At 45.8% G+C, this 11925-nt stretch overlaps 1 protein-coding gene across 2 annotated transcripts; it reads right to left on the bottom strand.

Moving 5' to 3' along the window:
- Window positions 1-1097: 1097 nt before the first annotated feature.
- DSEL (dermatan sulfate epimerase like) lies at window positions 1098-9569 on the bottom strand. Of its 2 annotated transcripts, XM_038525830.1 has the most exons (3): window positions 9430-9569; window positions 4136-8695; window positions 1098-3879 (listed from the first exon to the last, which is right to left on the bottom strand). In XM_038525830.1, exon 2 carries the CDS (start codon window positions 7781-7783, stop codon window positions 4145-4147), a length of 3639 nt encoding a protein of 1212 aa, XP_038381758.1. In that variant the 5' UTR covers window positions 7784-8695; window positions 9430-9569; the 3' UTR covers window positions 1098-3879; window positions 4136-4144. The 2 variants fall into 2 exon arrangements, with proteins under 2 accessions (XP_038381758.1, XP_038381757.1); XM_038525829.1 differs by having other exon boundaries at window positions 1098-8695.
- Between the last annotated feature and the right edge of the window lie 2356 nt (window positions 9570-11925).

Below are 11925 nucleotides of genomic sequence, written 5' to 3'. Positions count from 1 at the left end.
GCTGAAATTCTGAGGCTGAATTTCAATATTCAATGTGCCCCGTTTCAAGTCCCTGCCTTCTCAGCTCCACATAAAATCCTCGCAGTCACCCAAAGATCTAAAGAGAGTTATTAGAAAATTATCCCGACCATAGCCAAGTTGCCTTTAGCTTTTCATTTACTCGTAGTGGAGTCTTGTTATACACATAGTTCCAATACGCTAGTTTATGATCTCAGTCTATCTTTTCTTCACTGAATAATTGGGTAAGTGTGAAAAACAAAACAAACACAAAAAATGAAACCCTCTATCGTTTGGAAGCCTTAGCTGAACCTATCTTTGGAAACAGAATTAATTAAATATGTACACGTTACTTGAAATAAATGTAACAAAAGCTCATGTAAATTATAGCTCAAGCATCTACAAGTTAGAGAATGTTAGAATCTATTGCTTGGCGTTCCTATCATCCTTTGTGCAAAAATTCATTTAGTTCTTAGGATATTATTTGAATTTTTCTGCCAACATGAAGGGAATGACACTGATCAAGTAATGGAAAAAACTGCCTTAGCAGATATTTTATATATATTAGGCACACTTTAGCCACATTTAAATAAGCAGTAAATAGTCCACATGTTAAATTCCTTGATATCTTCTATATTAGGCATCCTTACCTCTGGAAATGGTATTACATATTGCCTTCTACTTACATTTTTTTTCCTAAATTAATCAGCGAATATTTTTCTAATTATCATCAGTTAATCAAGCCAATCAAATGTAGTGATTTTAAAACCATTGCTAATGTCTACTCACACATAATTGGATATACTTTACATATCAAGAATGGCTAGGATCTTTGATGATGCACCGGAAAGTGCTGATAAACAATGTTAATCAAAGTATGCAACACTTCCACAAAAGGAAAATGTTTAAGATGCACTAGTGTGGGTGGAGGGCAGCTTCTTCTTTGAATACATTTGCTGAAGGTTTCTTGGAAGTCCTCTGCCATGCCTGGGAGTTTTAACACCCCATTCTTGCCAGATATTTACTAACTCTCCGTTGGTTTAAAAAGACAGCCAACCAAAGGTTTAATATTTCGGGTCTAGATCTAATATGTATGTGGGTTTTTTTTTTTTAATTTAAAACCTTTATTAACAGGTACTTACCTAATATGTACATATTCTTGTTATTTGCTTAAAACTTGTGCCACTTTAGGTTTCTATCAATTAAATTTAGGCATACTCATCAATTCATCTTGCTTTTCCTGAAGAGTCTCCTACTTCCTATTCTCTCCAGAATTCATTACAGTAAACTCAGTTCTGGATATGGTCTTATTCTTTCATCCGAAGTGAGTCATTTGCATTATTTCTAACTTTTGAGAACCATATATATTATTACCACTGCATTTGTTACTCATGAGTAAAGTCTTTTTTTTTTTAATTTCAAGACTTAAATTCTATTATTTTAATAACAGTTTTTATCCCAATTAGTTCTAAGTCTGAGGACATTAATATAGAAAGGGGTTAATTACACAGAGGACAGGTGTTTCCTTTAAAAGTGTCACATAGTGGGATCCCTGGGTGGCGCAGCGGTTTAGCACCTGCTAAAGGCCCAGGGCGCGATCCTGGAGACCCAGGATCGAATCCCACGTCGGGCTCCCAGTACATGGAGCCTGCTTCTCCCTCTGCCTATGTCTCTGCCTCTCTGTGTGTGTGTGTGTGACTATCATAAAAAAAAAAAAAAAAAAAATTAAAAAACAGAAGTGTCACATAGTGACAATCATCCCTTTAATTATTTTCAAGATGGTAAGAATAAAATTAAGTGTGGAGACTTTTTGAATTTTTCTGGATCTAACACCCTAAGGATGCAGGACCTGGATATTCTGGGTGCCAGTCAACTCAGGCATTAGTATAAGGCAAGGGGTCCCAAGCATGAACATTTGCGTGCAGATCCAATGGCTGGGTCATCCCTCACCCATCACATTCCTCATGTGGGAAATCTGTAAATAGAGGTCTCTTCCAGCAAACTTTCCCTTGGGGTGCAGGTGGGCAAGGACAGTGCCAGGGAGACTCACCTTAGCATTGCTGTGTGGGGGTGAAAGGACACACAGTGAAGAACATTTTGGTAAATCTGTCCCTTTCTTTAGCTATCAATAACATGCCCCCGCATCATTCACACAGCTATTCTTTATTGTTTTCCCCACCTCTCCTCGGATTCCTCCCCATACTCAACCTGGTTCCCTCCTTCCCCGTGGGGGTGTTTCTGCAAAGTTAAAAGGCAGTGGTACAGATTCTGCACACATTTGTAATTCTTACCTTGAGCAGATCTGCTATTACTGCCAACCCAAAGCCTTCTTATTTGATCTGATTTGAGATCACACATCCTGGGAATTGAAAGCAAACACCGACACTATGACCAATAATGGAAACAGTGTTCCCATCCATGGAGCAATTTTTACATGGTTGTTGATAACCCTGAGATAGGTAGAATAACCTTCCTTGAGAATAACTGTAGATTCGGGTCTTCAGCTGCCCTCTCAACCTATATTAATACAATACGATTGCATTAATTTTGACATTGTGAAGAGAAAGGGAGAGCAGTGGGAAGGAAGGAGATGTAGGGGAACATGAGCGATCTGCATTCATGCTATAGTGGAAGAGAAATGACAGCCACGTTAGGTTTAGCTGGAATGTAACATATCCACAGCTTTATCACTCTGGAGGCACATTTTGACATAACAAACTACTGAGAAAGAACCACTTTTATCTAGGTCAGAATGACAGACTCCCAAGTGTTCGAGAGCTTGAGGAAACTAGTCTGAAACGTCAGGAAGACTGCAATCTGTACAGAGATTTTCATCAGGTCTCGACACTGCGTAATGGTATTTATCCAATGCATTGTAATTACTGCACTGGCTTATAATGGCACAGCATTTTGATTTCAGAGCTTACCAAAATAAAATGAACCACATTTTATGACGACTACATTTATAATAAGATGCAGATGGTAAAGGAAACAGATGCCTCTGACATCATCTCCCATTTGCCTTCAACTTTTGCAGACACTGGCAGTCTGTAAACTCATTCAAAGGGATGCAGGATAAGTCAGGCAGTTTTCCAACTCTGTTTCCAGTCTAAAAAAACACTGGCAGCAGTGGCATTGCTTTCTCTGAGTCATGCAGTGATAATTCCACAAAAAGAAATTTGATTCTAAGTGTCAGGCTTTAATGCAAAATTAATCATCAGGGAAAAAAAATCCCCACCAATGTCGGGACTTCAACAATTAGTAACAACGGACTGTTCTGCATGACAGTGACAGAAAGGACATGGTGCGGTGCAAGTGGTGTGATGGGAACAGCTGTAGCTTCAAGGAGGCAAGAAAGAGAAAAGAGAGTTTTAAACAGACAGGCAAGTCTAAAATACTCTACCAGCCCTTGGCACCCAGATTGTTCAAAGACTGACTCTTTATTACTTCTAAGTAAAAAACTTTAAGGAGGCTTTTGAGATCACTACTGCTGACCTCAAAAAAAAAAATGTTCATTCTGTGTTTCCATCTGTATTTTTTCCAGAAGGAATCCTATAGTTCTGATAGGAGCTTTCACCATTTCCCCAGTGATAACACTGAACATTATATACAGTTAAAAAAAAAAAAAATACAATTTTTTTTTTTTTTTTTTTTTGGTGCAAGATAAATGTGTTAGAAGATCCTTTAAAAAAGATAAGGAACTTTTGTAGTCCATCTTGAAAGGAAGAGATGCTTGGGCAAAGCAGCAATTGAAAGGCCTTTAGCAGTGTTTGAGGTTCCAAGATAGATCAGCACAGTTACAGACGAGGCAGACGGCTAGACGAAAACCTGTAAAATCTTCCTACCTCCCCCGACCACCATCACGTAACTTCATCTATGCCTCTGTAGTAGGAACATTTCGGCAGGAAAAAAAAAAAAAAAATTCAGAAACAAAGGCAGGGATAGCGGTGATGTAAAAATAAATCCTGCTAGACCGAATATGGTGCCTATTTTTAAAATAATCTCTGTGCAAGTAACAAACTGAACACACGCGCACACGCACACACACACACACACACATAGTACAAGAATAAACAAACTCTCGTTAATTCACATCCACAAACCGGGTTGCAAAGTATTAGTGCAAATCTCTGCTGACCTGCAGCATTTAGTCCATAAACTTTGGATATCCTAGACGCTCCATCAGTGTCCAGCAGATGTTCTCAATCAATTTAATTTCATCTCTAGGCAGGTTTTGTTTCCAAACATTAGTATTAGTTGGTGATATCTCCCCTTCGTAGGGAAGATAGAAAAGGTTTGTGGAGGTGGCAAACAATATTTGGTTTAAACTAGCAGGAGACAAAGGTATTCCAAGAAAGGCAAAAATCCTTTCAGTGGTTTTCTGAGGAAAATGTACAATATCTTCAAACTTGATCAGCTGGTAGCTGGTAGGCAGCAAATCTGTATTTATTCTCAGGGCTGCTGCTGTGTTTGCCAGCCACAAATGAGACAACAGGGAGACTGCGTTTGACTTGGATTTTGATAATTCTTTCCTCAACGATTCATATTCGAAAGCATAGCCTGAATTTAAGTTACATTTGCCTTTACCTCCCTCTATTTTAAACAATTTAGCTAAGTGCTCTGGTACATTTTTCAAAGAGTAGAGACTTGGTTTACTACTGTACAGCATTGAATAAATCCATGCCCGAGGGTCCCTTACTATGTACAATGCCCTCATAGAAGCTCCTAAAACTTCCTGAAAAAAATGAAGCTTTAAGGTCCAGCTCCCGCTGCTTAAGCTGAGCACAGGACGTGCGGTTGGGTAATAGACCAGGTGTCTCCTCAAAGCCCTAATATATTCAGCATCTCTATCAAAGGTGCCTTTCATTCTACTTCTTTGTTCTGGCAAAGACTCTCTCCTTTTCAATTTTCTTTTCTTGTCCTTATTCGCTGTAAAATATTGGGCCAGTTTACCCCTACTGGGTTCATGCAGATGGATGTTTTGCAAATGTAGTTTCGTGTCTTGAACTAAGGACTGCAACCAGCCTCGGAGCAAACGGAAATGCACACCGTGGATATCAGATGCCTTCCATTCACAGGCGTCTACAAATGAGTCAATTTCAAATTCAGTTTCAGGAATATCGATGTAGGTTGTAGGAACTCTGATGTAGAGAAAATCACTACTGTTGAAAAAAAGTTGTTTGAGAATTTCAGCCCCCGAACCAGGAAGTGAGGTAATGACGACGTTGGGAAGATCGACGTGGTGCCCTTCGGAAGACAAAGACTTCAGGCTTGCCTCGGCCTCCGTCCTTGCCCATTTTGCACAGATGGGCTGAGTGCAAGTGCTCCACACATCCAGCAGCTCAATAAACCACAAGGCAATAACAAGGATTAGGATCCACCGCATTAGCTTTCTAAAAGAAAGGTAAAACCGCCACTGAAAGGTTAAAATCACCAAGCTAATGCACAAAATCAATCCGACTGCTATATTAAATTTAAATCCAAAGGGGAAAATAACCCTATCATGTCTTATGGGCTTTGCTATTGCTTGAGTGCCCAAACCAAATCGGGTTATCTGGCCCTGGTCAGCCACATTGGCAAAGCCGCCAAAACCCAGGTAATTGAACCTTGTCTTCAGGTTATGGTAGTCAGTTACGATGGAAACAACATGTTCAGTATTATTGACATTGAGAGAAATCTGAAGTCCAGAATTGGAATTATCGATAAATCTGCAGCTGGAAACATTGACATATGGCCCATAAAAGACATATGCAATTCTCGTGATCGTGGATTCCATCTGAAATGTAACATTAACAAATTGAGTCCACCGTTTCTTAAATTCAGCAGCTTGCTCTGCCTCTTGTATACTAGCAATGGGACTATTGCCACGATGGTCAAACCAGAACATTCTGTAGTGTGCATCCCACACATCCATCATGGCGCCATTGTACCTGTTCATAAACCTATATGGGATGTACTTAAAATCGATGTCCAGATTATGAAAGAAGGCACTGACAGATTTTATTGGGGAATTGTCTTGCCTCTCAACGTGATCAACAACCAGCAACGTTTGAGAATTTAAGAGAAGCAAAGCACGATACACACTTTTCAGCTTCATTGCTGAAGAGTAAGCAGACACAGCTTCCCCACTCACAAATATCATTTCTCCGTGTTGAGAGGCAGTAATGACTTCCCCTGCTGCATCACCAGCCTCCTCACCGGTCCACTTGAGCCACTGTGCACATTCTCCCAGTTGACCTTCCCAGGGCTTATTACACTGGCTTGTGGGTGATGGAGCAAACACCAGTACATTGTTAAGGTGGCTCAGCTTGGGTCCATAGAGAGCTTCAGAAACAAATACTTGCCCATTGGGGGCAAAAGTAAATGAGTTCTGATCTGGATGTTCATGTCCTGGGTTAAAGCTTCTCCACCCATCAATCCAGGAGTATGGCTGAAAGTGAACTATGTCATACACAGCTCGCCCCCCTAGCTTCCCAGATTTAAAAGACACAAATGTATTGGTCTGTGTATTTGGCAACCCAGCTCCATAAGTGACAACACCCCAGTTAGGGAATATGTGCATTTTTGCAGTACCATATTCAGCAGGAGGCTGTGGGGTGAGCTGGGGATCATACCAGATGAATTCAGTGTGAAGAGTACTCCACCTCTGGGCAGTGGAGGGGACCATCGGTCCATCCTTAGGTCGGTGCCTTCTAATTTGCTGAGCTAACCAATTCCCAGCTCCATTCTTTAAGATAAACTTATCCAAAAACACCAACTGGCTCTCTGGACCATAAAACCAATTATAATTGGAATCTGCTATACCCACGGTTCTTTGGAAGCCTGGTAAAAGGGTGGCATAATAGAACCAAAAGTGCATTTTTAACCAGTTATTATCCAAGTTGTTGATATTAAAATGGCGCTGGGCTAGAAAAACATACTGTGTGACCGATTTAGCTGTGTAGCTTCCATAGGCCACGCCTTCATCCAGAGAACCATCAACAATGTGATTCAACAGAAACATGGTCTTTTCCATCACATCTACTACAACCTGTTTCCATATATTTGCTTTGGATCCTTTATCTACCCCAGTCACCAAAGCCCCGGTGAGTAATGCTACCATGTTAGTCGCCTGGTGATTATGGAGAAGTTGTTTGCCCCATGAACGGACCTTGGAATACTCATACATCTCCTCAGTAACAGCCCATATTTTTTCCAGGTATTTTTGTCTTCGATGATCATCTAGTAAGTTATATAAAAAGTCAAAGGCAGTGGCAAAGCCTGTTAAGGAATGGCCAACTGGAACCTCATCCCCTGGTGCATTCTCAACTAGCCAGTCTTTGTAGCCAACCATCCTGTCCATATATTCCAAGATAAACTCAAAGGCGACTTTGTCTTCTGGGCTTAACAAACAGTACAATGCTAAAGGAGGCAGATTGTTACCATAAATTTCATTCCACTTGGCAGCAAAATCAGCATGCTTGGGTGGAGGTAGGTAGTATGTGGGGTTGGACAGCATAACTGTTACTGCACTTCTGATAGCTCGAAAGAGATGCAAATGGCTTGTACGAGACTTCTGTCTCATTGCCTGGATTTCTCCAGCATCAAAATATAAACTTGGATGAAGCATACTTTTCTTCAGCTTGTGATTGGGTTTGAAATCTTGCACTTTCTGCGTCTTAAACTGATCTATATCATCTGTGAAAACTGCCCAGTCAGAGTAATTGCTCACAGATTCCTCAAAAGTAGAGAAAGCAAACACCACTAAAGCTAAAAATAAGAAATGTCCTGTAAACATTAACGCCATGATCCATCGGGGAGTTCCCTTCCTTAGGCATACATGTCAAACACAGTGCTCCGCGTATTTCCCATCTGCCTAGGATAAGACATACATTTAAGGCCTTGATAAAACAGACTGTAAATCATACATGCTGTGAAATCCAGCTGCCATTCGGTTCATTCAAAGCAAGCAGGGTCGCCAAAAAGACAAACTTACAGCATCTATCTGTGTCCCTGACACAGTTTTGCTTCCAATAAAATCTCAAGGAACGTTAAAACCTCTAATGTTTCTGTATCACACAGCAAACAGTGGTAGAGTCAAATATACTAGGAATTCGGGATTTACTTCCTTTACATAAATCTAACACGAAGAGTCAAAACACACATTGTTTAAAAAAAAAAAAAAAAAAAAAAAAAAGTAAGTACTCTAAAAATGCAAATTAAGAAACCATTCCTAGGATAGGAAACCATGTCTGGTGATAAAATCACCCACACAGATGATGCTGGTGCCTGCGTCTGCCCAAAGGAGCTGATGAAGTACTGAAATTCTTGAAGTTGACTTGGTCGTTCTCCCCTTTCCACTTTTCACACTTGTGCTTTGAAAATTTTTTCTTCTTCCATTTTTGGGAAAAGAGCATCCTCCACAAGTGTTTCAAAGTCCTACTTGATTTCAAAAACTCAAAATCTCTGCCCTCATTGCAAATCTGTCTTGTTCAGGCTTACTTACTCATCATCATCCCCCACGATGACCCAGAGAAAAGTATCTTCACGTCGTCCTTTGTCAGCTTCATCTGTTCAACTACGAAAATCTGATCTCTTCAGCCACCTAGGTTGGCTTCTTTTCCAATCACGAAGTAACCAAGCACCAACCGGGAAAGAAAACTTCCCCTTTCACCAAGGCTGACGGCTCTTTTCTGTTCCTTTCGCATGACACTCCTTTCTGGAGGAAAAAAAAAAAAAAAAAAAGAAAGAAAAAAAGAAATTCTCTGAGGCTACAGATACCCTGGGAGTGGACGCGAGCACAACCCTTACCCAATACAGTCCAAGTCAGCTCGCGGGGTTCTGGCAGATGCACAGCGAGGATAACGGGGCCGGTGGCGGACGACCAGCCGCTGCTAGCGGCGACTTCCCCGCGGCACCTGTGCTAGCTGGGGCTTGCTTTACCCACTCAGCGCGTCTTTTTTTTTTTTTTTTTATTCAAGCGCAGTTAACACGAAAGACGAGTCCCGCTCTCACCCTGGCTGTTCTGGTCGCAGCGGGCTCAGGGACAAAAGGCAGGAGCTGGAAGGGCCGTCTTGGCTTCCGGTCGAGCCGTGAGCTCCGACGGGGCCGCAAGGTGCCTCCGCGAGGGGCCCCGCGGCGGCCTCACCTGTGGCCCCGCCGTCCATCCCGGCCCGACGCCGCCAGGGGGAGCTGAGACCCCGGCTACGGCGCAGCGTCGCCTCTGCCCGGCCGCGGCTCCGCAGAACCTCACCAAGTTTCAGTCCAGGACAAGTCTCCTCCGCAGGAAACACGAACGCCGGAGTTTCCTGCACCGCCCCGCCTGTTGCATTTTTTCTCCCTCCCCGTTCGCCTCCTACGGTCGTGCCGCCCCATCCTCCGCCCCCCGCCCCCGCCCTCCGGCCGCGCTCCGGGCACCACGACCCCTCAGCCGCCCGGCCCAGGTCCGCTTACCTTGCGCCGCTGTGGACGGGGTCTCCCGGCAGCGCCGGCCCCGCTGAGGACGAGGTGGCGAGTTCGAGAAAACTGCTCCGGCCGGGAGCCCGGGCCGCGCCGGCCCCCGCAGGGCTCCCCGCGCCCCGCGCCCCCCGCGCTCCCACGGGCTGCGGCCCCGCGCCCCGCGCCCCCCGCCCCGCGCCCCGCGCCGCGCGCCGCGCGGACACGCCCGCCCTCGGGGACCGCCGGGCGCTCCGGGCAGCCCCGCGCCGCGGGACGCAGATCCGCGCGCCGAGCCCGGCGGAGCGAGGGCGTCCCCAGGCCGCGATGCCGCCGCGGCCGCCGCTCCTCGGTGCCAGCTCCGGCCGCGCGGCCCGGGGAGGGCGAGAGACGGCGACGCGGGCCGGGGGCGGGGCGGGAGCGAGGCGGGGGCGGGGCCGGGGCGGGGCCGGGGCGGGGCCGGGGCGGGGCCTCAGGCCCGGGAAGGACGTGGGCGGGGGAACGCGAGCGATGGGCGGGCCGGGGGCGGGGCCGGGGCGGGGCCTCGGGACGGGGGGACGCGGGGAGAGAGACTACGGCGCGGGCCGGGGGCGGGGGGCGGGGCGGGAGCGGCCCGGGGGCGGGGCCGGGGGCGGGGCCTCAGGCCCGGGGAGAATGTGGGCGGGGGAAAGCGAGCGATGGGCGGGGCGGGGGGGCGGGGCCAGGGGCGGGGCCAGGGGCGGGGCCTCAGGACCCGGGAGAGGGAGAGAGACTGCGGCGTGGGCCGGAGGCGGGGCGGGAGCGAGACGGGGGCGGGGTTTAGGGCCGGGGCTCCTGGAGAGAGAGAGAGAGAGAGAGAGAGATGGGGACTCAGGCAGCCGGGCAGGGGGCGGGGGCGGGGGCGGGGCCGGGGCGGGGCTGAACGTCCCATCCCTGGATCCTAAAGCGAGTTGAGTCGGTGGGTGTCTCCGGCGAGTTCCGGGCTGCGGTGGGGATCGGACCTCGAGGCGGGGAAATGTAGAAGTGCAGTGGTCTGAAGACCTCGCCCTACTGACTGTCCCCTACTGATGGTCCTCCTTCCCTTTGGTTACCGGGGGAGAGGACTGGCGGGCTGGGGGTGGGAGAGAGACAGGAGTCCCCGGGCATGATTACAAATGATAGAAGCGGCGACAGGCGGGATAATGCTGTAGGATGTCAGGTGAGGAGGAGCAGTGGACGAGGAAGAAGGGATGAGAGGCAGCTTGGCTGAGGTCGCTGTCATTTAGGAAGGCAAAGTCAATATACCAGATTAATAGGAGAATGACTTCAGGAGCACAGATGCTAAAGATCAGAGGAAAACAAAAAGGCTAATCAGTTTTATTGATTGAAATAATTTATCCGGCAGTGTAAGATGAGGCGGTGTGGGACAAACAAGGGGAAGGGATCTCTTCCTCGTTAAAGAAATGAAAACGGGAATTCGGTAAAGACCCACAAGCAGGAGACAGTGTGTCTCGGTTACTATGACACCTGCATGCAACTCCACGGTTCAGAAACGCTAGAGCAGTTGTGAATCCTGTTGTATTCGACATATGGAATTTCTCACAGATATCTGAGATTGCGCTTCAGCGTGAGCCAACCCAAGGTCTGATCTCCACTATTACAGTAACTTAGGAATCATAGCAACCCGGTAAAATATCAAGCCTCATCAACAAACAAGCCTATCCCCAGTTGGGGATTGGTGATACCTTCATACCCCTCCAATTCCATTCCATTTTGCTAAAATGGACAGGTTCGTCCATTAAAAACCTTGCTTAGATCATTTCTTTTCATGACTACATGGTAGACCATTACTAGCAGAAAAAATTTCAAATAATTTATCTTAGATATAAGATATCTCCCTTTTTTCCCTATGGGTCCTCTGCCCAGTGACCAGTTGCGATTTTTCTGACTACTGAAGTTCTTTTATCATCCTCATCTCTGCTCAGATGCTTAAATTCCTCTAAAAATACCTCTTAGGTTTTCAAGTTAGAATGAATTACTCCAGCACTTTATGATTTGTATCTATATCCAGCCCTTAGGTCCTTTGTTTTGTGCTTACTCCTGTACTATAGTCAAAGTTCCTTCAGGTCATTAGCAGTCTCTCAATCCCCTCTGTAAGTTCTGCATCTGTGTTTGAAATGAGTTGTACCTTTAACAGTTGGGCTCCCATAGAGCAGGGTCGCAGAGGTTCATTCTGAAACAAGGGCCGTCCTCTGAACCCCAAAGACAGAACTTCCTGCAAATGTCTGGACTGTCCCTTCTGTGACCCAGAGTGGCTTCCAGCCTCCTTAATGGGAGAGAGTAGAGCTCAGGGAAAAAGGAGCCCAAATGCAGAGATTCCTGTAATTTTTTTTTTTTTTTCCAAAAGAGAGCTTTGGAAGCTGTCTAGGAATTAGTGTTAGTAAATACAGTGAGTAAATATGCAGACCATTTCTCAGAACAAAACATGTGGATGGGAGTTCTTTCATTCTCTAGATCCAGAGTTCTTCATGATGCTAGGGCAAAGCGAATCATGGA

Source organism: Canis lupus, chromosome 1 (assembly GCF_011100685.1).
Source record: "Canis lupus familiaris isolate Mischka breed German Shepherd chromosome 1, alternate assembly UU_Cfam_GSD_1.0, whole genome shotgun sequence".
In the NCBI taxonomy this organism is placed as follows: Eukaryota; Metazoa; Chordata; class Mammalia; order Carnivora; family Canidae; genus Canis; species Canis lupus.
This window is presented reverse-complemented; position numbering and strand designations above follow the sequence as displayed.